Raw genomic sequence first — 25,872 nt, forward strand, 5'->3', positions numbered from 1 at the left:
TAAGATATAAAAGTATAGGTGAACATATTTGAAAGGAAGAAAAGATAAATGAGATAAGGAGAGACAATTGGACAGGGGACGGAAGGCACACTGGTGCACTTATGCACGCCCCTTACTGACCTCTAAGGAACCTGGAGAGGTCAATCGTGGATAGTCTAATGGAAAACTGTTTTCTTCAAATGCCTTTTTAAAAAAAAAAAAAAAAGGCTGTACCTTTTTCAATGTTATCAGAATTAGATAAAAGATGCAAACACACTTCCCCTTCTATAAGGAGGATCCTGCCTAATTTCAGACACAAGGCATTTTAGTAGAAGATGATATATACTGTGTAGCTGAGGTTGACCTGTAGAATCTTTAGTATTCTCAGAGCTGATTTGTTTGTTTGCAAACTTTGCATTACCCAACTAGCTAACATCATCAGTGCAATGATGTTACCCTCTGTTGGGTAATGAAGCATCTGCTACCAAACAACCAACCTCAGACGTTTAACTATGTATCCAATCCCGATTTCCAAATTTGAGAAGAAACAGAAACTTGTTTGGTGGTCTAATTCTCTGATAACCAACAATACAGGGGCACCCTTTCCTAAGAAGCCTGACAAATTGTAAAAAGAGTGGTTTATAGCCTTTTACATTAAGTGCCATCAATGTTGATTTTCAGGATGGGAAGACAGAAAATTAACTGCACACATACACTTCACCAACACCACAGGAAAGCTCTTTAAAGTGTGACAGCATGGCTGAAAAACCACTATAAAGAGTGGGGAACAGCATGTAGCAAACTAGTATGACCAAAGGGCTGCTGATTAATGGTTGAATTGAAAGGTAGACTTGTCGGTCATGGCTGTCAATCACTCAACTGGTTTCCTTCTTATTCTCTCTGCTTCAACCTAGCTTCTAGCAACAGGAAAGCACAGTAACCTCTTTGGCAAATGAAATACCATTTTGCAATCTTCCAGAATGTTAAATTGCTCATGAAATTTTATGACAGTGGCAATCAGCTTCCGGTTGTTTCAGATGAAATTCAATTTGGGAACGTGGCACTCAGATCTGATCCAAAACCAGCCTAATTCAGCTCGGAATTCAGATGAACCAGATGCACTTTATTTAAAAATATAGATATCGTTTAATTTCATTCAATAAATACCTTTGGTCCACGTGGCTTGGCAGATTTTCCCATTAGTTTCTCATCATCAAGTTCACACTGTTCCAGAAGATCCAATATGTCTTCTTCCTGAAAAGATATATTGTTGGATAAATGTGAAACAGTCGGAATGTACACATCATTTAGTATGTTATGAAAATCTCCCTCCCACCCCCCTTTTTATCTAATGGTGTTCTGGGTCCTAAAAACAACGTCAGTGGACTTGCAATTATTCTTGTTGAGGTAATTGCAAAGATTGAAAGAAAAAACTATGCCACCACCTCCAGTTTAAATAGGGCTATTTTAGGAGCTTCAAGGATTATTTTCCACTGTAATTTACTTGGCTATCCACGGAGAGGGACGGCATACAAATCCAATAAATGAATAAATAATAATGAATAAATAAATTTACTTCTTATTTATTTATTTATTTTATTTATTGATTGGATTTGTATGCCGCCCCTCTCCGGAGACTCGGGGCAGCTAACAGCAATCATAAAACAGCGTACAATAATAATCCAATACTAAAAACGATTAAAACCCATTAATATAAAAACCAAACATACATACAGACATACCATGCATAAAATTGTAAAGGCCTAGGGGGAAAGAGTATCTCAATTCCCCAATGCCTGGCGACAGAGGTGGGTTTTAAGTAGCTTACGAAAGACAAGGAGGGTGGGGGCAATTCTAATTTCTGGGGGGAGTTGGTTCCAGAGAGCCAGGGCCACCACAGAGAAGGCTCTTCCCCTGGGTCCTGCCAAGCGGCATTGTTTAGTTGACGGGACGCAGAGAAAACCCACTCTGTGGGACCTAACTGTTCGCTGGGATTCGTGCAGCAGAAGGCGGTCCCTGAGATAATCTGGTCCGGTGCCATGAAGGGCTTCCCATAATCACCACCATTCGCTACATACTTTTGCCAATGATGTCCAAACGAGTTACAGCTGTCACAAAAGAACTCCACACTTTAATGTTTTCAACCAGGTCCTGACAGTCCTTTCCATCTCTTCCACCTCTATCCCTCTGAAACAACAATTACACGGAGTTTGGAAGCACAAGAAATAAATTTTGCTGCAAGGTGACAACACGAGACCTTATACCTCATGAGCCATGACAAGAGGCAATTGCAAAGTTGGATCTCACCTCTTATTTCATCCGCCATTAAGAGTCCAGGCTTGGTTCTGTGTGCAACTTCCACCTTTTCCCAAAATTGAAGGAATACCTTAATGGGCATCTGTTTGACTCAAACGAAGAGGCAGAAAGGACTATCAGGACCTGGTTGAAGAGACAAAGTGTGGAGTTCTTTTGTGATGATTGTCCACTGTTGGCAGAAGAGTGGGGTGAATGGCAGTGATTATGTGGAGAAGTAAATACAAGTGCTCAGTTCAAGGATTATTGTGTTTTCATTCTTAAATTATCCCTATTTAAATTGAGTTATGGAGGCAAAGGTGTCACTTTTTATTCAATTCCGATATAATTGATTTTGCCATATTTTATTGCTAGGTGTCCAAAAGCTAAACATTTAAGTTGAAAAAAGTTTTGATTCCTGACTAGGCAGTTGAACTCAATAACTTATCCCACAGCAGTCCTATATGTTTATTGATTTATGAGTCTATGAATATTAACATTCCACAATGATAAGACAAGATTATACTAGCTAACCACAGCTGAGATCACAACATAGGAATTCCAGCACAGCTGTCCATGTAAAAGACATTTGAAACAAGCATGAAAAGAACAAGCAGTTTAGCATTTCTTTTTAAATGCTGCTTGAGGTTTCAAAACCAGGTAACATCTATCAGATCTTCTCCCTGGGAATGACCTGTATTTCTCTTTCAGGGTGCTATTTGCAAACGTGATAGATGAGTAGCCAGAAAAAGCATAGGGGGGGACAAACCGTAATCAGATGCAATATGCGAACATGGTTTATGAATCCATGATGCATATGGATCCAGCCATTCTGGTTTTTAAACCAACGTTTAAAAATAAGCAAATGCTATGAAACCAGAAAATTGTACTTTTTTTTTTTCAATCGAGCTAGGTTTGAATTAGTAAAATGTATAAAAACTATGATATAAACACAACCCTGTAGGACAGCACTACAAATTGGATGAGAAGAAAAAATAATCTAAACATTTTAGTATTTCTACATAGAAACCAATTATTTGAAACCATTAAGTCAATAGCAGCATGACTGATACCTTCATCCTTTTCAAAGGGTTGCTCATTTCCCATTGAAGTGAAGCTGCCCTCCCAGCAAGAAATATTTGAAAAGCTGTGGCTAACAAACCTTCATATTTTTCAAATAGATGTTTATCATCAGGAGGGTAAATACGTCTACAATATGAATAAAATAAAGGAAAAATCTGTGAGATGCTAACAATTTCACAACCTGTTATCTTACATACATACTTAATTAAAAATGAAGTTAAACAAAATGTATGGCTCGCACTGCATTGGTTTATGCACAGAGCTAAGCCCTAGAGATTTTGAGGGAGAACACCGATTTGTTAAAATATTTAAGCAAAAAACATACTGTGAAAACACTTATTCTACTTAAAATCTACTGTAAAATCTACTGTATAAAATCTACTGTATACTGGAGAATAGGAGACACTACAACTAAAAAAAAGGCAAAATGGGAATAAAGCCTGTTTTTATACAAACAATAAGCTTAAGTGTTCAAATACTCACTGTAGTGTCAACCAGGTTTGCATGAGACACGAAACATTATATATTGCATTCATAATTCAGAGACAGAGAGAGAGAGAGTTTGAGAAGGACATTACAAAAACCACAAAAAATTAGACACCCACTACTTTCTCTCCGATAACAACTATCAATTACCACCCATTTCCTCCATTCTATTCAGTTGAAATGACTGCTCCCCTGTTGCCCTCTGACCACACAGATTGTAATTTATTATTAATATCCAGCTTGGCTACTATGGGCTTTTGGATCACTCACATACAACCACCCACACCCACACCCACACAAAAGGTCCAGATTTCAGGACAGGTAATTGCCTCTCCTGCCATTAACTAATTCTGGAATATACCAGGTACATTAAAACTGCTGCATAGATAAATATGCAATGCATTACAACTACTTTGGAATCCCATTACATCTCTATAGGTAATGGCAATATGCAACGGATGCTTTGTTTGAGAAAAATAAGTTCTTTCCAACATACAACTTTTCTCTATGATGGTACGTTTCCAAACACATTACAGAGTAAGCGACATGCAGTACTGCAAATTTTACACACATTGAATTTGAGGCTACTATTTCGCAATGTTAGAATAACGGGAGAGGGAAATTATTCCCCAATAGTTTTGCTAAGAATGATTCTACCATGTTATACAGACAATGCTTTTGTGGCCAATAATTAATAATGAAAAGTTGAAAGAGAAAGGATTAACATTTTCAGTCTTCTTTTATTTCTTTTGTGATCAAAATATTTAAAAATAAAATGAGAACATTTCAATGGTATAAAGAGACAAGCTAGGGAGCTGAATTCTTCCTATACACTATATCAGTGTTTTTCAACCAGTGTGCCGCGGCACACTGGTGTGCCGTGAGACATGGTCAGATGTGCCGTGGGGAAATTAAACATGGGTCCCTAAACTATGGCCCGCATGCTGGATATGGCCCGCAGAGGCCATATATCTGGCCCGCCACCAGCCGCCTCCATCCAAACATAAACATTCCCCTCACAAACCCTCCAGCTATCAGCAACAGGAAGAGTGGAGGCATAGGGAACGCTCACTGACCAATCACCTTCTAGGATTCATCCCGACCACTAGCAATGAACCAATAGCAGGCCACCTCTCATCCACACCCAGGAAGGTCCCTGCTCGGGCTGCCACGCACTTGTCATTGTGTGGCCATGGCGAATAGTTGAAGCTGCTACTTCTCCCTGTGGTCCCGATTTCTAATCCTGGTCAGGACTGGAGGTAAATGTTGCCACCACTAGATGAAGCCTCAGTCTCATGCTGGTTATGTCTGTCCTGATGGTGTATAATATGTACTGTGTTAGAGTGTCATTTTGTGTCATTTTGGTTGGTGGTGTGCCCCAGGATTTTGTAAATGTAAAAAATGTGCCGCGGCTCAAAAAAGGTTGAAAATCACTGCACTATATCTATCAGTTGCCCAAACTAATCAAGAAAAATTAAATCCCCTAAGCAATTCTGAAAGTTGATTAAATTCCTTATAGTCACACCAAGACCTGTACTTTCTAGCAGAAGACACATAAGGACACATTTAATTTAAAATGTGGCATAGTGGTTAGAATACAGTATTGTATGCTAACTCTGACCACAGTTCAGAGAAATCCTGATGGGTTCAAGGTTGACTCCACTTTACAGCCTTATGAGATCTGTAAAATGAGAATCCAGATTGTTGGGGGCAATATAGTGACTCAGAGGGCTGTAAAGCATTGGCACATAAATTTAAGTGCTATTGATATTGGTATACATCACCGTTCAAAATCTGGTTTTCCCAAGTCATCTTAAAACACACAAATATCACCCAAATGAAATATCAAACAAAACATAGTAATAAAAATATTTAACAGTATATCAATTAAAGGAGACGTTCTAACAAAAGGCTTCCCAAAACACTATAATGAACAGATTACCAGATTAAGATATCAGAAATAATAATCATGATTTTTTTTTCTGATTCCAAACTAATAAACAGGTTGGTATCAGGCGAATCTAATTCTAGAAACCAGGTGGTGCTGAGAGATCTAACAATTTTTTATTATACTGCAAGGGCTGAAAATGTACAAACTTAAAAATCAAGATAGAAAAAATTAGCACAAGCCAAAATTCCTCCATCCTTACTATAAATGTTATAAGAATTTATGCAACAGCATGCAATCAGTTTTATATAAAATTTTATTAGATTTCAGGGGGGGGGTGTTCCCCCTTTTTAATTGGGGAGCAATCAAGGACCAGGTATTCTGCTGCTACATGCCAGTAAATATTTTATAACACTCATAAAACTAGTTCTTTACGCTATATTTTGAGATTCCTTTCAAAAGGAACACATTTCTGTATCTCATTTTTAAAAAGAGCTATCATGATTTTTAAGGAATTCCTGATGTATGACAAGACCTTCATCAAAAGAACTTAGGCGGATAGTGACATATCTCTAATCTGTTTTAAAGTTTAAGAGAAAGAAAAATTCAGTAAGATCCTGCTTTTGTAATCTGAGATCAATTGGGGAAAATGTTGTTTAAGAAAGTTGGCTAAATTATGGCTTTGATTTCATATTATAACTACCTTTATACTAAACTTCCATTTTAGCCAGGAAATAATTCTCTCTGAATAGAGGAAATAAATATCTCCAAAAACTATAGAACCATGATTCATCATGTGGTTGGCAATAGTATTTTGAGAACACATAGCCTATACCCATCCTAAGATCTATTATTATTAGCCCATTTCATCATTCAAGGAAATAGCCCCTTACTTTACGCAAGCGAGATACAAGCAAAGTGAATTCAATTCTAAATCAAATGAATCCAAGATATACTTTGAATTAGGAATCTAGGGATTACATAGTTACCTATAATTTCCCATGTGCCTGTTTTCATGTTCTTCTTTGGAGATCTGCCTGCGTACTTGTGCAAGTCTCTCTTTCTGGAAGCCAAGAACATGTGGAAATGACTGAACATACCGCTAGAGAAAAAACGTAGAAAACATGGCCCCTTCATTTATATATACATAGATGTTTTAAATTACCAGTTCTTCTCTCCTCCTGTCTAGGGAACGCCGTTGTTTTTCCCAGTCAGAAGATATAGGTGATAGCCTTTTCATTGACCCTTGGCCGTACAGTCTCTTCTGAGCTTCTGCTTTTTGCTTGGCTAAATTTTTTCTTTTATCGCTTGTCCTGAAAACAAAATACTTGAAAGGATCAACAAAAGCCAGCCAAGCGGGGTTTTCAGTTTTTCCTGCACAATGATGAGTCCCTGGCTATCTTTATTTGTTACTGACAGACAAGATCACCTTTTTCCTAACACCTACCAACCTCCCAGATGGAAAAGCACAAATAGTTTGCCATGGTTGCAGAAATAGAGGTCGTCCATTTTATTCCTTTTGCTACATAATGGCAGCTATTCCAAGACAATCTTTCTGTTTTCATCTAACTTCACTGGCAAGCCAATGACTGCTTGGTAGTGACAAACAGCAGTGGATGGGAAATAGAAGTTGAAAATAAGACACTGTCTTATATTTTTTGGAACCCTGAAATAAGCACTTGGCCTTATTGCCATGCACTCAAAAGTCTGATTGGGCTTATCAGAGGATGTTTTATTTTGGGGGAAACAGGGTACTACTACAACTGCTCTTCCCTAGGAGAGAGCACATGGCAGCTATATCAGTTGGTTATTAACCTCAGGCCCTAAAAGTTGGGTGAACGCTTGGCAATTGCCAGATTATTATTGTTTGTTTGTTTGTTTGTTTGTTTGTTTGTATGTATGCCGCCCCTCTCCGAAGACTTGGGGCGGCTAACAACAATGAAAAGACAATGAAAACAAATCTAATATTAAAAACAATCTAAAAAACCCCAATTTAAAGAACCACTCATACATACAAGCATACCATGTATAAATTCTATAAGCCTAGGGGGAAGGGAAATTTCAATTCCCCCATGCCTGACGACAGAGGTGGGTTTTAAGGAGCTTGCGAAAGGCAAGGAGGGTGGGGGCAACTCTGATATCTGGGGGGAGCTGGTTCCAGAGGGTCGGGGCCGCCACAGAGAAGGCTCTTCTCCTGGGTCCCACCAAACGACATTGCTTAGTCGATGGGACCCGGAGAAGGCCAACTCTGTGGGACCTAACCGATCGCTGGGATTTGTGCAGCAGAAGGCGGTCCCGGAGATATTCTGATCCTGCTGCTTTCAGATGCTTCACCTGGTAATACCTGAACAACTAACTCCTCCTAAAGACGCTGGACAGACGGTCCCAAACAAGATATTAAAATTCCTACCATCAACTAGATCAGAGGAATAGATAATATCCTTAGAGGTCTCATTTATAATAAGCTGTTTAAAAAGAAATCCTATGGCTCTAGGCATTTTCACAGTCTAAAACAAGCATAGATATATAGTAGCATCAGCCTCATTGTAATCTTCTTAATCTGATCAAATGGACAACGAAGACACAAGCACATCCTTCTACCATATTTTTCAGAGTATAAGATGCACCTCCACTCCCCCACAAAAAGGAGGGTGAAAATTTGAGTGTGTCTTATACTACGAATGTAACTTTTTCAAAGCTTATTTTCCCCTAGCCCTAACAAGGTGCTAACGGTCTTCCCTGCTGTTCCCAGGCTTGTTTTCATTGCTACTCCCTCTGAAAAAGTTTTTTTCAGCCCTAACAAGGTGCTAACGATTTTCCTGGCTTGCAGTCTTTTTCATAGCTACTCTCTCTGAGTTTTTTTTCCAGCCCTAAGTTTTTGCAGGCTTGTTTTCATTCCTACTCCCTCCAAAGAAGGGTTTTTTTTCAGATCTAACCAGGGGATAAAACAATGCGCTGAAGTTGACCAGACTAAGGACGCTAACCAGATGAATACCTGGTATATAGATTTTTTTCCCGTTTTCCTCCCCCAAAACTAAGATGCGTCTAATGTTCCAGTGCATGTTATACTCTGAAAAATAAAGTACTTCATAAAACACCTGGCAAGACCAGTATAGTTTTTGGATCAAATTAGGATTTAACTTACTCTTTTCCAATAATGGCATATATTATATTATATTTGGGTTAAATACTCAGAACCCTAAGTCAAAGAGTTTAACTTAAATTGTACGAAAACAATATTTTGAAAATAGGATAGATGTACCTCTATTTCTTTTTATAACCAAAATAAATAAAAACAACTGGCCTATGTATATTTATATACCTGATGTTGAGAAGCTGTAATGCATTCAAAATGACACCTTTTTTCACATCGTAATCAATTCTCTGGTCGGTACCAAAGCTGGGGGCTCGATTGATCTGAGAAAATGAAATAAAAAAGGCACAACATTTTCAGGAATGTTAAATACAAATCATAGTATGTACAAAAATTTTCAATCAATCACACATATGCATGTATCACAGCCCAAATGTTCAAGATCCTTATTTGCAAATGTTTCAAATAATCATATTTTGCTATCTGAAAAAAAATCCTCTTATTGGTAAAGGAGGTAAGATACAAATGCTACAAATTTTATGGCATATGAAATATGCAAAATAATGAATTATATTTAAAATGTGTTTACTTTGCCTGTATTATTCACCTATTTGTTATTATCACTGGAGCATGAGCACTCAATGGTGGAGAAAGATTGTCTGCATGCAGTTTAACACATTTTAATTCATATTTCAAAATGTTTAATGATTTGCATTATTAAATTTTAATTTTTATGTAAAACTAATAATGTAAAGCTATTAAAACGGAAAAAAAATTCTGAAAAGCAGGGGAACATGTGTATTTAAAAGTCTATTAGTGCTTTGTAGAAAAAAGGTGATATATGAGGTTATTATTCCTTCTAACAGAAAAAATTGAGTAAGGTTCGAAAATACAGAATTAATTACCGTATTTTTCACTCCATAATACGCAGTTTTTCTCCTCCCAAAGTAGGATGAAAAACCAGCCCCGTCTTATGGAGCGAAGATGCAGGCAGGGAGGGGGGGGAGGCTGCGAACTCGGAAGCGCCATCCCGCCGGCTGGCTGGCTAGCTGCTGCCTGGCCCCCTCCCTCCCGGAGGAGGGTCTCCCTCCGCACCACCAGCAGCGCTCCCCCCGCCAGCCAGCCAGCCAAGCCCCGCGCCCGCCAGAACCGGCTCCTCGCTCTCCCCCCGCCGCCCGCCACGTTTGCAGGAGGTGGGGAGGGTCGGGCGGCCCGCCAAGGCCAGGAGGGATGCCGCTGCCCCCCCTTCCCTCTCTCCGCCCGCCGCTGCGCCTCCTTGACGCCGAGAGGAAATGCCGGCAAAGGTTTTTCTCAGCGGAGGCCGTTGTCTGTTGCTCTCACTCACTCTCGTTCTGTCTCCGTTCTTCTCAGCGGTGACGCGCGCACGCCCTGCCCGCCTCACCTTTGCCGAGAGCACTTTCGCCCCGGGCTCTCAGCAAGGGGGTTGTAGGAGAGGCGGGGCCGGCGGCAAAGGTGATATTCAATGTCGGGGGCGCACGGGCGGTTGCGTGCGCTCCCTATCTCCCTTTGAATATTCCAAGTGGGCTAGCAGGGAGATAGGGAGCGCGCGCAACCGCCCGTGCGCCCCCGACATTGAATATCACCTTTGCCGCCGGCCCCGCCTCTCCTACAACCCCCTTGCTGAGAGCCCGGGGCGAAAGTACTCTCGGCAAAGGTGAGGCGGGCAGGGCGTGCGCGCGTCACCGCTGAGAAGAACAGAGACAGAACGAGAGTGAGTGAGAGCAACAGACAGCAAGATAGAGAGAAAGTGAGAAAGAGAGAGTGAGAGAAAGGAGGGAGAGAAAGAGATAGCAAGAGAGAGAGAACAAGAGAGAGAGAGCGTGAGAAAGAAAACAAGAGAGAAAGAGTGAGAGAGAGAAAGCAAAAGAGACAGAAAGAAAACAAGAGAGAGAAAGTGAGAAGAAGAGAGAGAAAGAGGGGGAGAGAGAGGGGGGGGAGAGAGAGAAAGAGAGGGAGAGGGAGAGGGAGAAAGAGAGTGGGAGAGGGGAGAGATAGCAAGAGAGGGAGAGAGAGAAAGAGAGAGGGAAAGGGGGGAGAGGGGGGAGAGAAAGAGAGAGGGAGAGGGGGGAGAGATAGCAAGAGAGGGAGAGAGAGAGAGAGAGGGAAAGGGGGAGAGAGGGAGGGAGAGAGAGAAGATAAAGAGGAGAGAGAGAAAGGAAGAGAAAGAAAGAAAGAGGGATAGAAAGAGAGAGAGAGTGAGAGATGCTCAGTGAGCCTTTCTTTGAAGTTGCCTTTCTTTCTTTCTTTCTTTCTTTCTCTTTCTTTCTTTTTCTCTCTTGCTCTCTTGCTCTTTTTCTTTTTTCTTTCTCTTGCTTTCTTTCTTTCTCTTGCTTTCTCTCCTTCCTTCCCTCCTTCCATTTCTTTCATTCCCCCTCTCTATTTTTATTTCTCTTTCATTTTCTTTCTTTCTCTCTTTCTTGCTCTTTTTCTTTCTCTCTTTCTTGCTTTCTTTCTTTCTTGCTCTTTTTCTTTCTCTCTTTTACCTTCCCTTCCTCTATTTCTTCTTTTCTTTCTCCTTCCTACCTTCTTCCCTCCCTCCCTCCCTTAAGTCCTTCCTCTCTTACTCTCCCCTTTCATAGGTTTCCTTGCTTCCTTCCTCTGTTCCTGTCCCTTCCCCCTTTCTTTCCTTCCTTCCTTCCTTTCCTCCCTCCATTTCTTGCTTTCCTTTTCCTTCCTCCCTTCTTTCCTCCCTCACTCCCTTCTTTCACTCCTTCCTCTCTTCCTCTCCCCTTTTTGGCTCAAAATATTTGTTTTCTATTTTCCTCCTCTAAAATCTAGGTGCGTCTTATCAGCAGGTGCGTCTTATAGAGCGAAAAATACGGTACATACTGTTCTTCCTTATAGGATCAAAGTTGGGAATTCATGGCCCTTTCAGGAAATGACCAAGCTGAGTTGAAAGGAGGTATCAAATACATCACTGATTCTTTCACACCCACAAGAAATCTTAAGTACAGCCTACCTTGAATTCCTTTGACTTTTATCTACCACCAACTAGCTTTAACCATTAATAGTTCAGATTCTTGTAGAGAAATTTAGCATACAATAAACCTACATATTCATTTGAACTGCCTAGAGTCCCGATTTCCTGCACTTAATAGCCCTCCAATACTATATCTAACAGCTCAGGCAGCGTAGCCAATTGTGAAGGATATTTGAAATTGTAGTGTAATAACATCTGGTGACATCAGCATTTGCGATGCTGCGATTTTGCTGAGGCTTCCCTCGCTGGGAAGCCCCGCCTCCAGACTTCCGTTGCCAGCTGAAGCGCCCTTTTTTGCACTGGTGGGATTCCCCTGCTGGAATTCCCCTGCAGCATCGCAAAATCCAGAGGTGGGGTTTCCCATGGAGGGGAGCCTCAGGGGAATCCCACCAGCACAAAAACGGGCACTTCGGCTGAGAACAGAAGTCCGGAGGTGGGGCATCCCAGTGGCGGCGGCGGGTTCGTAAGGTGAAAATAGTTCGGAAGAAGAGGCAAAAAAATCTTAAATCCCGGGTTCATATCTCAAAAGGTTTGTATGACGAGGGGTTCGTAAGACAAGGTATCACTGTACTTTGCTAAAGTATCGCTTTATTGACTGTATTGCCTATGACTATTCATAGTTGTAGGCTAACAGTATTGGAGTGTAACAATTTCCCTTAGCTTAGATCCTGAAAACAGGAAAAGTATGAAATAATTTATTAAAATAGTTGTAATGGTTTAGGCATTTAAAAACAAAACTAATATATTAAACTGGACCCCAAAACAAATTCTTAATCAATGAACATTACGTTTGTACCCTGTTTTCCCAAAACGAGACATCCCTTGATAATCAGCCCAATTGGGCCCTTGAGTACATGGCAATAAGGGTTCAAAAAAATATAAGACAGGATCTTATTTTCGGGGAAATACAGTATATTCTTTATTGGCTTCACTTGCAAACATCTGCAGTCTGGAAAACCTGTCAGAGTTGGTTTGCAGAGTGAGATGGTGGATGGTTGGTTTGCAGAGTTGGTTTGCAGAGTGAGATGGTGGCATATAAATTAATAGAAATGGATGGATGGATGGATGGATGGATGGATGGATGGATGGATGGATGGATGGATATATTATAACTTCTTGAATTGATGTAACACCCAAACTGGAAAAAGCCATTTCTAGCTACAGCTAACCAGGTTATCACCCAGGAATAATTCTATTTTAACCACTTGTTGTCTGACAAGAATGCAGTTACCCAGTCATGAAGGGCAGTGTTTCCCAACCTTGGCAACTTGAAGATATTTGGACTTCAACTCCCAGAATTCCCCAGCCAGCAAATGCTGGCTGGGGAATTCTGGGAGTTGAAGTCCAGATATCTTCAAGTTGCCAAGGTTGGGAAACCCTGATGAAGGGGACCGGAGATGCCATAGGATTTGAGCTTCAGAAGAGGTTGTATTGAGATGTGTTAAAACTGCAGATCCCTTATTCCTGTATTCAATATTGACCAGAGATCCTGAAAATAGTGGTCAACACATCTGATGGAGGAAAACTATTTTCAAGTACATTAATCTATCTGTAACTTATTTACATTATTTGAATTTATTGGAATTTAAAGGCAGTTGAATAACTCCCTCTCCATAACAGGATCAGCAGGCCTCTGAAGAAACAAGTTCTGTTCAACATGGAACCCCCAACAATATAGATTTCTCTCTATTCATACATTGTTGATTGTAAATGCTAATACAACATTATCCTGACAAATTAAAAATGAAACAAAATAGACAAGATTATTTACTTGGAACAGAACATTTCATGTTTTATCCACTAGATGGTGCAAAATACTTGTAAGATGACAGACAAGCTAGAGGAAAACTATGTGAGCGTAGCTGGAGAAAAGAGGTCCTGATTCATGGTTCAAACATGTAACTAATATTGTCCCTATCATGTTTCATCGGAGAATATTTCTATGATACATTTCTAAAACTATCAGTCTTGATCTAACAAGCTCTAGTTAATCAAGGATAGATAAACAAGTGTCACAAAACAAAGCCCTTCATGGCATCGGACCAGAATATCTCCGGGACCGCCTTCTGCCGCATCAATCCCAGCAACCAGTTAGGTCCCACAGAGTGGGCCTTCTCCGGGTCCCGTCGACTAAACAATGTTGTTTGGTGAGACCCAGGGGAAGAGCCTTCTCTGTGGTGGCCCCGACCCTCTGGAACCAGCTCCCCACAGAGATCAGAATTGCCCCCACCCTCCTTGCCTTTCGTAAGCTCCTTAAAACCCACCTCTGTCGTCAGGCATGGGGGAATTGAGATATTCCTTTCCCCCTAGGCCTATACAATTTATGCATGGTATGTTTGTGTGTATGTTTGGTTTTTAATAAGGGTTTTTTAATTATTTTAAATATTAGATTTGTCATATGCTGTTTTATTACTGTTGTTAGCCGCCCCGAGTCTACGGGCGGCATACAAATCTAATAAATGAATGAATGAATGAATGAATGAATGAATGAATGAATGAATGAATGAGGTTCATCTATTGTTTTCGAAGAGGACCTTGACATCTTGGAGGGGATGTCAAGACTTGCATATGAATTGTCATTGTCATGAGTACCATCCAAAATTACTCCCTAGGGAGAAGAGAAGACGACTCGCTCAAAGTCAACCAGGAATGGAACTGATGAATCAGGGCCTTTAACACATCACACAACAAAATATTGTATTATAGGTTGTGTATACTGTAGTGAGTTGTAGAGTTGTAGAGACTCTGAGGAAGATGAGCCAGGCCCATCTTGGTATCCTGGGCCAGTGAGAGTGAGGGAGAAATAGACCTGGATGGACCTGGGGGGACCACCAGAAATGGCAGATATGCCAAGGATGGTAATGTCTGACTCAGAGGGGGAGATAGACCATGAGCTTCTGTTAGATGCCAGCTTTAGGAGACTAAGAAAAATACAAGAAAATTTATATGGATAAAGGAAGTAATCTATAGTTTTTAACTCTAGGGAATTGTTGACCACTCCCAATAGGCATTTAAAGATGGCCTTATGGGAAAATCAGGATGGATTTTCAACATTAGTAATGGAGTCAGTCCGAGGTTTGGGGTTTCCAGACATACCATGGTAGCGCACTGCTATTTCTCTGCTAAAATCCATGGATTAGAAATGCCCTTGTCCACTGAATGTCTAGAGAAACTGTAAGTGTGACTCAGAAAACATTTATTTTACCTCCAGAATGTTAATGGGCTTTGATCAGTTGGGACTTTTATCTCTTCTGTGCTTTTACTGGGAAAGCGGCCAAGATGGACTATAATGCTTGTAAAAATGCTGCTTCTTATATAAAAGAGTTTCATTTAAAACAGCATTGAGTGGAATTCTTCCTTGGTTTGCAATCTGCATAGGCCCAGAACAGAACACATACAATCTATATTACCTGTATTAGTGTGTCTGTGTAGAGAATATGTACTTTAAGGAGCCATATTTGATTGCACAGCTCACTTCAACTCATCCTTTTAATTCTATTTTTAATGTGTAATATATTTTTTATAAATATTTTTATTGATTTTATAATATAAAACACACACACACAACATATAATAAGTGCTCAGTGATTAGTGCCAGCCACCAGACAACCTTCCACCAAAATGGGGGCATATTTTGTATATACCATTTTAACTCTAATATCTATTTACATATTATTAAAGTGATTCTAATTGAATAAATTAGTTTCGTCTCAAATTCTACTGACCATATATCCTCTTACCTTGTCCCATCATCCCATCAGTTCCCGCAGATCAGTTTCACTGGCCGAATTCATTCTCTTGTCCGAAGACATTTCTGTGGTCATGTGGCCAGCATACCTATATGCCAAGGCACACTGAACGTTGATACCTTCCCACCAAAATGGTACCTACTTATATTTGCATTCTTTCCAGACCTGCTAAGTTGGCAGGAGCTAAGACTTGTAATGGGAGCTCACGTGATGCTCAAGTTTCAAATCCGGGTTATCTGCTTTTCAGCTGACAAGCTAGGGTTCTTTAACTGCTGAGTCATCACACTCACTTCTAATGGCTAGATAAGAACATCGAATTTTTAATTCAACAATGGCATACCAGTTGTGATTTTTCTTAATGTTTACACTCTTATTGAAATTATTGTAAAGATGCTCACCTCGAGTAGCCATGGCTTGAGTTTCTTGTCCAGCAGAATATCAAATCCCAGAACTTCAAAGCAAACGCTGTCACTACCAGGAGATTGCCCTGGTCTACACATACGATAAGCATGAAGGACATGTGGCTCTGCTACTATAAGGGTCTTGACCACTAACTCCTGGGAGATTGTACAAAAGGTAAGGACAGCAGAGTAGTATCATTATTGTGTTTATTTAACTTTTAAAGAAAAACATTCCATTAAACAGCAAAATATTGTAGACTCTAACAAAATAAGAATGGATTGTTGGTTATATTCTAAACCAGGGGTCTCCAACCTTGGCAAGACTTGTGGACTTCAACTCCCACAGTTCAACTCCCACAATATTGGCTGAGGAATTCTGGGAGTTGAAGTCCACAAGTCTTAAAGTTGTAAGGTTGGAGACCTCTGCTCTAACTGAAAAAAATTCCAAGGGAAATAATATTTAGGATCTAATCAGGATCTTCAAAGGATTCTAATTATTCATTCAAAACATTATTCAGTTTCCTGGGGGAACAAACTGGTACTTTGCCAATTTCCCCTTTTTCACATAACAACACGATTACAATTCTTTTAGTAATTTCACCCTATTAAAAATTTTAAGTAAGGTCTTCAGTTGCATGCATCAAAATCCATATTACGATCTGGTTCAAGAGGAACGGTACAAAGCATTGCCACTATGATGACCAAACACAGAACAGCTATTGCATATTAGTTTTCTCTTACTGAAATATCATTCCAGAATTTGGAAACGTCAAGGTGATTTGTTTGCAGAAATTCAGTAAACCACTTTATAGAGCGCTTACTGCCTTTATCTTCTGTTTCATCCCGTTCAAAGTGCTCATTATGCTTATTCACAGAGTAGTTGGTGAGATGCATATACAACTGGCTCTGAAACAGAAATCAGAATGTGATTCCCGAGGGACAAGTAGAGAAAGAGTTTACAGTTCTATTTAAAGAGAGACTTAATGAAGATGATGCTAATGAAGCAGTTTTTACATTGCAGAAAATATACTTTTTATTGTTAAAAGTTAAATATGAAACAGAGGAATTTTTTAAAATGATGGGATCGGGGAATCAACCTTGTAGGGTTTTTTTCCTTTATCTAATTTATTCATTTATTTAATTTTATTTATCTAATGACATACCAAAGTTGGAAATTCAGAAGAGACAAAAAGGAAAAACTTATTTAGATATCCCAAACTATTCAAATTTGCTAGCATACAATTTGGTAAAATGAATAAACTGATGAAGAATAATTCTGCCTAGTCATGAAATCTGTATATTGTCTCCAGGATCAAAAGCTAAACATAATTCAATGTAGAAGGAAATGAATTCGCTGGACCCTTTTTAAACCAGTGTTTAGAATTGAGCATGGAATCAAGATGCCACATCCACATTGGTTGTAGATAAAGATTGTGGACACATCCCACCTTTTTAGGCCTCTCAGCAGCTTTTGATACCCTCAACCATTGTACTCTTCTGTCTTTCAACTCAACAGAAATTAAAAACAAATCCAAATATAATCATTCCAAACCAATTTCACTTGCAATCAATACCTAGCTGTTCTCTATTACAAAATATATCAGGGGTCCCGAAACTTGGCAACCTTAAGACTTGTGGACTTCAACTCCCAGAATTCTCCAGCCAGCATAGTCTTAGAGTCCTCAAGTCTTAGAGTTGCAATGTTTGAAAACCTCTCATATATATACCATAGGTTTTGCCTAATTCAATTCAATTCAATTTATTAGATTTGTATGCCACCCCTCTCTGAAGACTCATAAACATATATGGTTGCACTATTTTTATTAATTCAAACATTTACTTACCAAATTGGATTCATTGGGTGGATGATATTTCTCAGTGCCCATTCTCACTAATCCATCATGATATAAAAATATTTTAAGTGGATCACATGACGTTACCAGAATGTACACCCTTAAATCAAATTTGTAGCCTTCCATAAGGAAGGGCTTGTCAAGGTATTCTTGAACTATGAGGTGGTCCTGGGAATGAAGCTTTTCTGCATTTCTGACAAGGGAGATCCTGATAAAAGGCAAAAAAGAAAAACTGAAGACTTTTCATTCTGGCTAATTATTTTATTTTTAAAAAATATATTTTATTTTATTTTATTATTTATTTATTTATTTATTTATTTATTTATTTATTTATTTATTTATTTAGTTAGTTAGTTAGTTAGTTAGTTAGTTAGTTAGTTAGTTAGTTAGTTAGTTAGTTAGTTAGTCCAATGCAGAATAATACACAATGAAGGCTATAGAGGTTATACTTGAGTAAAATATATTAGAGAACAAATAGAAGTGAAAATTTAGGAAGAGAATATATCAATTAGAGAATATAAGGATATTATGAGAGTAATATAAGAATAGAATAGAAGAATAGTAGATACGATATATGAGATATAGGAGAGACAATAGGACAGGGGACGGGAGGCTATGTCTTCTGCAGGACTCCGGTGCTTAAAAATCTATCTTTTAATCTATTTATTTATTTTATCTATTTATTTTGTCCAATACACAATGAGGGTTTTAGTGGGTATATATCTATATACACATAGTAAAATACATGATGAAGATTATAGAGGAGATACTCATAGTAAAATATATCTAAGAAATAATAGAAAAGAAGGTATAGTAATAGAACATATTAATGAAAGAATAGAAGAAGAGATATAGGAATAGAAGAAAGGTATAGGAGATATAGGGAGCAATAGGACAGGGGACGGAAGGCACCTAATGCACTTGTACTCGCCCCTTACAGACCTCTTAGGAATATGGATAGGTCAACCGTAGATAATCTAAGGGTAAAGTGTTGGGGGTTTGGGGATGACACTATGGAGTCCGGTAATGAGTTCCACGCTTCGACAACTCGGTTACTGAAGTCATATTGCCCTATGCCAGCTCCAGCGCACACTTGCGTGCTGGCCAGCTGATTTCCCGCCTTCTGTTTGGCTGTTTTTCATCGTCCCCAGGGTTAAGGAAAGGTCTCCTAAAGCCTAGGGACAGTAAAAAACAGTCCAATGGCCCAACTGGAAGTTCATTTCCAAACTTCTGGTTGGCCGATTTGGCCATTTTCCACTCTCCCAGACTTCAGGAGGCTTTCCTGAACCCCGAGGAGAGCGAAAAACAGCCCAACGGAGACTACTGGAAATCCGGAGGCTTCAATGAGGCCTGTGTGCATGAGCAGGAGAGGAGCATGGGATGCACTGTGCGCATGCAGGAAGGCAACATACATGCACAGGGGTGAGGGCATTGCATTATGGGTATGGGCACGTTCGCACACGTTATCTTGCATGCACACCCGCTTTTGGCACCTGAGCAAAAAAAGGTTCACCATCAGTGTTCTAAGGCATGTACAAGGGATGGGTTCCTCCAGGTTTGAACCAGATCGTCTGAACCATTAGCAACTCGTTGGTGACCTGGCTTTCCTCTCGAGGGTGGAAATCCAATCCAGTCAATTTTAAAGTCACGCCGCATTTTGGAATCGGAGGGAGGGGGGAAATTAGCCGGCTGGGCTTTTCTCTCGAGGGTGGAAATCCAATCCAGTCAGTTTTAAAGTCATGCCGCATTTTGGAGTCGGGACAAATGATCAAGGTCTGGTCACCTTATTCTAATTGCCAATTCCAGCGCAGAGGTCAGACTTCCGCGCTGGAATTGGAAACTCGTGGGCAGACATCTCAAATCTCCTGCGCTATAGTGCACAACTCACGTTAGAGGGAACACTGGTCACAGATCCAGTTCTGTCTGTGCCGGTCCATGCACGCTGCCATCTTTTTTTTTCTACTTTTCAGCTATTTTTTCAGTGTTTAGATTATTATTATTATTATTATTATTATTATTATTATTATTATTATTATTATTATATTTGTATGCCGCCCCTCTCCGAAGACTTTTCCTTGATCTCTGCTGTGAAAAAAAACCCTTCCACCTGCCCACCGACCTTGATTTCTTTACCTGAAGCACAGCTGAGCAGCTCCTCAGCTGTATCTCAGGCTGAAGCCACCTTCTGAGCATGCACAGAAGATAATTTGCACGAAGGGACACGATGCAAACTGGTGGCGAAGGTAAGTGGATTTGGCATGTACACCAAATCTATTATACTATATAGCTACCAAATATTTGAATACTTCTCAAACTATAATTATTGCACAGTTACATACATTTGTTTAATAAATAAACAATAAACAAATTATTACAGGTAGTCCTCACTTAATGATTATTCATTCAGTAGCTGCTCAAACTTACAACAATGCTGAATGAGTGATAGTTACAATTGTACCTTCAACTTACGGTTTTTAGAGCAACCTGCGGTCAGCTGATTGTGATTAATGAGTTTCCCTGCCAACTTTCCATAAGCAAAGTCAATAGGGAATCCAACAGGAAATTGGAAATTGTGGTCCTTGCTTAATGACAGCATTGGGAGTTTCAGAGCTACTGTCATTAAGCAGCGCAGTCACTTAGGTTTTTTGATGTATGACCACATCCCTTAAGGATAGAACTTCCAGTCCAAATTAGCATTGTTAAGCAAGGACTACATATAATCAGAAACAAAACTAACGAATCCAGTCCACTATTTGAAAGGAAATATTTCTTGCCAGTATAGTATGAGCCGAGGGTGGGGTAGTGGGTAGAGTGCAGTACTGCAGGCCACTAAAGCTGACTGCTAGATCTGCAGGTCAGTGGTTCAAATCTCATCACCGGCTCAAGGTTGACTCAGCCTTCCATCCTTCCGAGGTGGGTAAAATGGGGACCCGGATTGTGGGGGCAATATGCTGGCTCTGTTTAAAAAAAGTGCTGTTGCTAACATGTTGTAAGCCACCCTGAGTCTAAGGAGAAGGGTTGGCATTTAAAAAATCTAACAAACAAGCAAACAAATGAATAAATAAATAAAATATAAGGCATATAAATGAATGAATGAATGAATGAATGAATGAATGAATGAATGAATGAATGAATGAATGAATAAATAAACAAACAAACAAACAAACAAACAACCTGCTTACTGTCCTTGTTATGAATGAAAGCATTTTTAGAAACTCGATATCTGATTATAATTCCACTAATATAAACAAAGGTACTCATGTGGAAGAACTGGGTTACCACCGCACCTACCCATGTCCCATGGCACCATTAGCTGGTTTGACTATGAACGTTTTCTGTCGGCGCTTTCTTTTAAGTTCTTTTACAAAGTTCTGGAACTGGGTAAACTCTGCTGGAAAAATCCACGTCCGAGGAATGAAATTATATTCTTGAGGCTGAGATTTCATCATTCTGAAAAAAACAGAACCAAATAAACCCAAGTGCATTTTCATATCTGCGGTTTCAATTTGGATTTAATGCAGTGTTTAGCAGCAGCAAACTGGAGGAAGAAAAACATATTCATATACAAGTATATATTGTATTCTTAGAAGTTATACAGGTAATCCTTGACTTACGACCACAACTGACCCCAAAATTTATGTTGGTAAGTGAGACAGTTGTTAAGGGAATTTTGCCCCATTTTACAACAGTTCTTTATGCTGTTGTTAAGTTAGTAACACAGTTGTTGTGAATCGGGCATTCCCATTGATGTTGCTTGTGAAAAGGTCACAAAAGATGTCAACATGACACCAGAATACTACAATGGTCATAAATAAGAGCCAGCTGCCAAGCATCTGAATCTTGATCACATGACCATAGAGGGTGCTGCAAAGTCTTCGGAGAGGGGCGGCATACAAATCTAATAAATAAATAAATAAATAAATAAATAAATAAATAAATAAATAAATAAATAAATAAATAAATAAATAAATAAATAAATAAATAAATAAATAAATAAATAAATAAATAAATAAATAAATAAATAAATAAATAAAGGCAGTAAGTGTGAAAAACAGCTATAAGTCACTTTTTTCAGTGCTATTGTAATTTTGGTCACCACACAAATTATTGTAAATCGAGGGCCACCTGTAGTTTAAGGGCATTTTTCGCCAAATATATTTTGGATTGCCACTGTAATGCTTTACTGGAAACCATAACTCAATAGGGAAAGTGCCAAAATTAAGTTTATCCTATAGTACATATTATCATTATAAGATCTGGATTTCAGTGTGTGTGTCGTTACTTTAGTGAATCTGCATAATTTCTTTTTGTTCCTCATTCCTACTCAAAACTCAAAATTCAGACTCAGAATTTTTCTCATCAATTGAGATGGAAGTACATTAAATTGCTTACAATTTATTTGTACTCCCTTCTTTTAAAGGAGGCAGAAAAATATAAGATTGTTACAAGAACTACCACAGAAATGACAGGTATAAATAAAGATCTTCATATCCCCAAAGGTTGAACTAAAGAAATATTGATTAAAGTCAGGTACTACTATTACATTTGTCACTTTACAATAAATAGCAAAACAAGGAGAGAAGCATAACAACTTTGCTGTCATTCCTTTAATTTGGCTGAGAAATTGTATACAATTACTAATTGCTTATATGGGTACAAAACTTGCACAAATGGCCATCTGCAGATCTAGGATTTGAGCCAAGAGTGTCAGGGTGTGTGTACAATAAAGAGCCTGTTACAAAAGCAACTAACTAACTGTGGAAAGAACACTTCAAAATGAAAACAGAAAAACCCATAACCATCATGGCAATTATTATAATTGTGCTTATGGTTATTACAGATCCCAAATAATGTCAGTACTGTGATTTAAGATATGATGGTCTTGGTATATTCGGGTTTCTTCCCATGTAGGATCTGGAAATTTCTGGCGACGTTTCGACGAGGTCCCACTCGTCATCTTCAGGCTGGTGTTTCTGTCCTTGTTCTAGGGTGAACACAGCGAGACCTGAGCTGCCTTCCTTCTATAAATACTGGTGGCTGGGTGTGGTTTGATGGCTCAGCAATTGGCTGCTGTGTTCGCCCTAGAACAAGGACAGAAACACCAGCCTGAAGATGACGAGTGGGACCTCATCGAAACGTCGCCAGAAATTTCCAAATCCTACACGGGAAGAAACCCGAATATACCAAGACCATTATACCTGTACCTGAGAAAATCTATGAATTTTAATCTTTTTTAAATTGTAATCATCAGGCTGTTAAGTGAACCAGTGGTTGTTATGGGTACGATTTTGCAAAAAAATGGAAGAAAATGCCATTTTTCACAAAACCATCATAAAATGCAGTTGTGTGATCGCAAGATGCTGCAAACAGCCATAAATGCAGCCTAGATGTCAAGCTTCCAAGGCACAGTCATGTGACCATGACGGGGGAAATGACTATCAAAACTTTAATTATGGGTTGTAAGTCACCTTCCCATGCACCCCATAGGTCTGTCAGAACTTCAGACAGTTGCAAGTCAAGGACTAGCTGTATTCTTAATGTCACAAGTATATTCAAACTGAGATTAGTCTCATATCTTCACCCCACCAATTGTTCCTGCTATTAGATGACTCGGATCCTAAATATCTGAAAAATGTGAACTGTATTTGACATGATAGAAACTTTTTACTGACGGAAAGTTTTTATAACCAAAAGATGGTGGTCTAATGTCAGCTGTGGATCAAGAAGGACACCCAAGTTGCGAACCCTTTCTGAGGGGGTCAGAAGCTCCCCCCACCCAGGGTAATGGACGGACAGATGGAATTGTCCTTGGGAGGCAAAACCCATAGCGACTCCGTCTTGTTGGGGTTGTGTCTGAGCCTGTTAATGTCCATCCAGACCCTAACAGACTCCAGACACCGGCACATCACTTCCACTGCTTCACTGAGTGGACACGTGGTGGAAATGTATAGCTGAGTGTCATCAGCATACTGATGGTAACTCACCCCGTGCCCTCGGATGATCTCACTCAAGATTTATGACCATCTTTTGACACTTGCAATGGTTGCAGCATCTCCATGGTCACATGATCAAAACTCAGATGCTTGCTAAAAACCATACATTTTAGCATCTTTCTTATATCTTGATTGTATTTGCATTTGCAGTCACCACACTAAATCTATCCCATTACTATTCACTTCTTGCTTAGTTTTAAGTTCCCCTTTTTCATTTAGAATCGCTTTTATAAAGAATCAACAGAACTAGATGAGATACTAACAGGGATATATGAAAAACTAATCAAAAATGTGTAGTACTTATCGAGCATTAAAATAAAAGAAGAGCAAGTGAAGGAAACAATGGTAGTATGGGCTAAAATTTTTGATTATACTATAGAGTTAGATAAATGGCAGAAATTGTGGGATAAGAATTATAAACTAACAATGTCAACTGTATCTAAAGAAAATCTATATAAATGTTTTATAAATGGCACTTTTCACCAGCAAAACTGGAAAAGATGTTTAAGGACATGTCCGCTAAATACTGGAAATGTAATCAGACAACTGGATTCGTATTATAATATGTGATGGATATGCCCAAAGGGAAAAAAAGTATTGAACAAAAATACATACATGGTTTTAAAAAATGGCAAAGCAATACATAAATCTAAAACCAGAAATATTTCTGTTTGCTATTTTACCAGAAAAATACAATAAAGGGAATACAAATTTAATTTTACATGTGTTAACAACACCTAGAATTGTGTTTGCACAACAGTGAAAAAAAACAAAGAGATCCCTGATGAAGAAAATGAAAATAAAAGAATACTAGAATGGGCAGAAATTGATAAATTTAAAATTTATCACACTTAAAATTAAGGAAAAGGGAGAAACTGAATACTTTGTAACATGGGGTTTGTTTTATCTATGCTAACTAGCAGAAACAGAAGTTAGAAATATGGAAGCATAAGAGAATGATTAACTACATATGGAAGATCCACTGAAATGGATAAGCAAATACTTCTATTATTATGTGATCAATATTAATATTATAAATATCATTGTTTTTATTATGATTATTTCTCAAAAGCAACTATACTCAGACAACACACTGTTTATGCAGACATTGAATTTTTTTTATATTTAACTTCTGATGAAGTTTCTGATTTAACTTCTGATGACCCGGCACTGTCTGGCTATTTTTTCATCCTAATCACCCCACCTCCCACCCACTTGTGCACAAACCCCTCTGATGGTCATTTCGAAAAATCCTTCCTTAGTGAGCACTTAGAAGCCATGAGGAACATGCATGGCAAATTTCAAAATTATAAGTTTTACAGCTCTGGAGAGTTTGTGATTACGGCATGAGTGATTTTGGCTTTTATATGTTGTGGTTAGCTCTGGCCCAGCTCCTGCCCCAAGGACTGTGGATGTGGAGAAGACTTCCATATGCTGCAGGCCTGTTCCCCCGCCCCTCGGTGGAATCTGCTGATGAAGGCTCCTCTGACCAAGAAGACATGAGTGACAGGGAGGAGGAGAGTGTGGCAGACAGCTCAGAAGGAGATCAATTATCTAGCTCCTCCTTGGATTCAGAACAAGAGTTAATAATACAGCCACGCATGTGGAGAGCGATGCATAGGCAACAACAACTGAGAGATTATTATCAAAGAAAATGAGGCCACCTGTGGTTGGGTGGGGCTGTGGTAATTAGTGAGGCTGCTATAAAGAGCAGCCTGTGGGTTTGGCCATTGTGGAGGATTATCTGATCCTTGTGTTTCGTGACTGCTTTACTGACTTTGACCTTTTGTGTGCTGATTTTTCCCTGCTTTGAAACTAAACCAGAGTAAAGTGTGTTTCACTTTGTGAAAGAAGAAGGACTGTGAATTGCCTCACAGCTGCAAGCTAAGTATCAAAGAACTGATAAGGGACTTGTACAAATTACCAGTTTGTTTGGAGACGAGTGCTCTTTGCTATACCAAAAGAGGGCTTAGTTTAAGTGAATTTTCATTATAAAGAACATTGTTTTGAATTTTCAAACGTGTGTGTGTCTGAAATTTGTACCTGTGAATTT

At 39.1% G+C, this 25,872-nt stretch overlaps 1 protein-coding gene across 2 annotated transcripts in view; it reads right to left on the minus strand.

Annotated features, from left to right (window-relative positions):
- The window catches only part of TTLL7 (tubulin tyrosine ligase like 7), a 95,063-nt gene that overhangs the window by 28,860 nt on the left and 40,331 nt on the right, over positions 1-25,872 (minus strand). For both annotated transcript variants that reach the window (XM_070746258.1, XM_070746259.1), the window contains 9 exons: positions 21,118-21,276; positions 17,818-18,034; positions 16,715-16,879; positions 15,971-16,129; positions 9,051-9,145; positions 6,894-7,041; positions 6,718-6,791; positions 3,345-3,480; positions 1,147-1,233 (listed from right to left, as the gene is read on the minus strand). In XM_070746258.1, coding sequence (XP_070602359.1) covers positions 1,147-1,233; positions 3,345-3,480; positions 6,718-6,791; positions 6,894-7,041; positions 9,051-9,145; positions 15,971-16,129; positions 16,715-16,879; positions 17,818-18,034; positions 21,118-21,276 — 1,240 coding nt within the window. The remainder of the gene's footprint in view (positions 1-1,146; positions 1,234-3,344; positions 3,481-6,717; positions 6,792-6,893; positions 7,042-9,050; positions 9,146-15,970; positions 16,130-16,714; positions 16,880-17,817; positions 18,035-21,117; positions 21,277-25,872) is intronic.

Source organism: Erythrolamprus reginae, chromosome 3 (assembly GCF_031021105.1).
Source record: "Erythrolamprus reginae isolate rEryReg1 chromosome 3, rEryReg1.hap1, whole genome shotgun sequence".
Lineage (NCBI taxonomy): Eukaryota > Metazoa > Chordata > Lepidosauria > Squamata > Dipsadidae > Erythrolamprus > Erythrolamprus reginae.